Consider the following 3,040-nt stretch of genomic DNA (forward strand, 5'->3'; position numbering starts at 1 on the left):
TAGTCACGGTATAGCAAAATAAAACACTTTTCATAAATAACTGAAATGTGAATAATAATAATAATGGAAATAATATAAAATGAATGTTCGTGGTATAACGAACAAAATCTAGTTTAATTAATTATTTTGTTCGGTCGATAAAATATTTACTGTTTGAGATATTATTTTAAGAACAAAACTTCGATAAAATATGCAGGCAATCATCTGAAATGTACGATTTTTTAATTTATTGATAATTATCATTGTTTTAACCAAATTCTAATTTATTTTTAATACGCGGACGATGCGTCTTTATGTATGTTATAGTAAATGATGTTAAACATCAAAATAACGTTATTTTTTAGTAAATAACAATAATTATTTAATTAACTAGAGATTATCGTGGTTTATTATTTTTTTAGTTTGATTATCGATAATTTCTACATACGATGGAAAATGTTGTTATATAATGTTATCTTAATGGTATTAGTTACTAGATAGTATTACAGCTATAGTAGATAGAACTTCGGACTAAGATTTTCTCCAATATATAAATGAAGCATTAATAAGCTTGGTGGGGCTTACTAGTTTATTTAACTATAATAAATATTATAGATAATATTTTTGTCAGTCCTTCACGGTATGCGTAGAATCGACATTGCCGTTATATCGTCATACTATTTTGTATGTTAAAATATTCGTACAACATTGTGTTCATTTTCTTTAAATTGTATTGACAATTATTAATAAAATTCAATATGGATGAACATGAAATTAAAAACAAATTTAACAACATTATTTCTGATATATTTAAAAAAAAACGTAGTGATAATAACTCCTTTCTAACCGTTGTTGAGTGCAATATTCTTATTGAACAATTAAAATATTCATAATTTGTGTTGAAAACACTAAGAGAAAAAGAGTCTATGAAAGATTATCAAACGGTACGTAAATATGATATTTTAACATTAAATAATAAAGAGCGTCTTATTAAACCTGCAAATAAAGATACTATACTCTATTACGTTACAATTGACGAGTTGATCAATATTTTGCATTCGACTTATTCTACTATTGGCCATGGCGGAAGATATAGAATGGATTCTAAATAAAATCAAAATATTGCAATATCACGAACGAAACTATTATGGCATATTTAAATCTATGCACACATTGCCAAAAAAAAAAAAGTCATCAAATATTAAAAGAGGCTTAGTTTCAAAAACTATTTTACATTTCACTTTCAATTCAAGAGCTCAAATTGATTTAATTGATATGCAATCACAAAATATTAATGGATTCCGCTTCATTTTAAATTATCAAGACCATCTTACGAAATTCGTGTTATTTAGAGATTTATCGAGTAAACGTGCAGAAGAGATCACGCACAATTTGTTGGATATTTATACAACTTTCGGGGCACCGGCCGTTCTACATTCAGATAATGGCCGAGAACTTGTTAATTCATTAATTATTGAGCATCAATCCATTTGGCTAGATGCAAAAATAGTGCATGGCAAACCTAGATACAGCCAGATCCAAGGGTCTGTGGAGAGAGCTAATCACGACGTTGAAGACATGCTAACATGGATGGCACAAAATAAAAGCAAAGATTGGCCTTCGACTTTACAATTTATACAATTTCAAAAAAACCGTGCATTACATTCAGGTATGAATATCATTTTGTATTATATATTAAATATTTATATTGTTAAATAATGTTTTTTTATCAAATTCAATATTAAAGGCATTGGAAGGTCTCCTTAAGAAGCAATGTTTGGGTGCAAAGCAAGAGTTGGATTAGCATCAGTTGGCATTCCAGTAAACAACATTTTTAATTTAAGTATGGAAGAAGATATTAAAAAAAATAATGCTAATAAGAACAGTGAAAACAATAAAATCAGAGACGAGAAATGTCTTGGTTTGTTAATTTTTTTAAAATTATAAATTTAATTTAATTTTAAAATTTATTTTTTGGACATTACTTAATACAAAAAAAAAAAAATTAAAATGGGACAGTTCGATTTTGATTTTAAAAAAAATTCAAAAAAATGTAAAATAAAACTCTTTATTGCTCATTTGAAAAAAAAAAAAAAACACGAGTAATAAATAATAATTATAAATTGTACTTCACCCGACCTCTGCATTTCGGCCATTTTATAATTATTTTAAATATTTTGTTTTATTTTAGTCAACAAACATCAAAAAATTATACAAATTAATGAAATAATTCAATTCAATGTTTAAAAAAGCAAGCCGAAAGGATGACGACACAATTAAACAAAAAATATCAAGAGTTGGAAGTATGGACACCATTTCGTATTTCCATACCTGACGTTGACAGAGCCCGTGGATCTCCACGCAATTTATTAGCAGTTATTGCTAATGTTGACAACGGCTTTTATAAATTATGTAAGTAAAATAAAATAAAAAATTGAAATTTATAGATATTTATGTATTTATATTTAAATCAGGTACCGAAAATGGTTTTCTTAAATACAAGTATACGAGATCTCAACTTGTGCTATGCAAAGAAATTTTGCTTGACCTTAAAACCTTGATTAGTTGAATCATCTAAAGAAAAAAAGATAATTTCAAGAAGCAGCAGGATGTAGTAGTCTTATGGGCACACAAGGCTATCAATGATGTCACTGTAAAATGAAGTTCAAAACAAATAAATGCACATATCGATTAGTTGGAAAATTATGCAATTTAAAATGTCACAGTTCATTGTCATGTGAAAATAAATAATAATATAATAATTTAAATACAAATAACATGATTCCAAAGAATATTAATTCTTTGGAATTAACGTAAATTCTTAGTTATTAACGTTATAAATTTTGTAAAATATTAATTATTATCTATTAACGTTAATTGCTAATTAATAAAGTAAATATAAATTTAACATCTTTTACTTTAACATATACATATGAGTTGCGGTACTCGTAAAGTGATATATTTATACACATAATGTATATATTACATGCAGCAGCTGCTGTGTACCAGGCATTCATTAATAACGCGTTGTTAAATACTAATTTCCGATTGAAATCGGTGT

The 3,040-nt window shown here is 26.4% G+C and overlaps 1 protein-coding gene across 1 annotated transcript; it reads left to right on the plus strand.

Moving 5' to 3' along the window:
• The first annotated feature begins 727 nt into the window (after positions 1-727).
• On the plus strand, positions 728-2,553 carry LOC112685830 (KRAB-A domain-containing protein 2-like). Its single transcript, XM_025557851.1, has 4 exons — positions 728-1,648; positions 1,727-1,822; positions 2,171-2,391; positions 2,454-2,553. The coding sequence occupies exons 1-2, from the start codon at positions 1,060-1,062 to the stop codon at positions 1,744-1,746; spliced, it is 609 nt and encodes a 202-aa protein (XP_025413636.1). The 5' UTR covers positions 728-1,059; the 3' UTR covers positions 1,747-1,822; positions 2,171-2,391; positions 2,454-2,553.
• The last annotated feature ends 487 nt before the right edge of the window (positions 2,554-3,040 follow it).

Source organism: Sipha flava, unplaced genomic scaffold, assembly GCF_003268045.1.
Source record: "Sipha flava isolate LNK unplaced genomic scaffold, YSA_version1 293_pilon_pilon, whole genome shotgun sequence".
Lineage (NCBI taxonomy): Eukaryota > Metazoa > Arthropoda > Insecta > Hemiptera > Aphididae > Sipha > Sipha flava.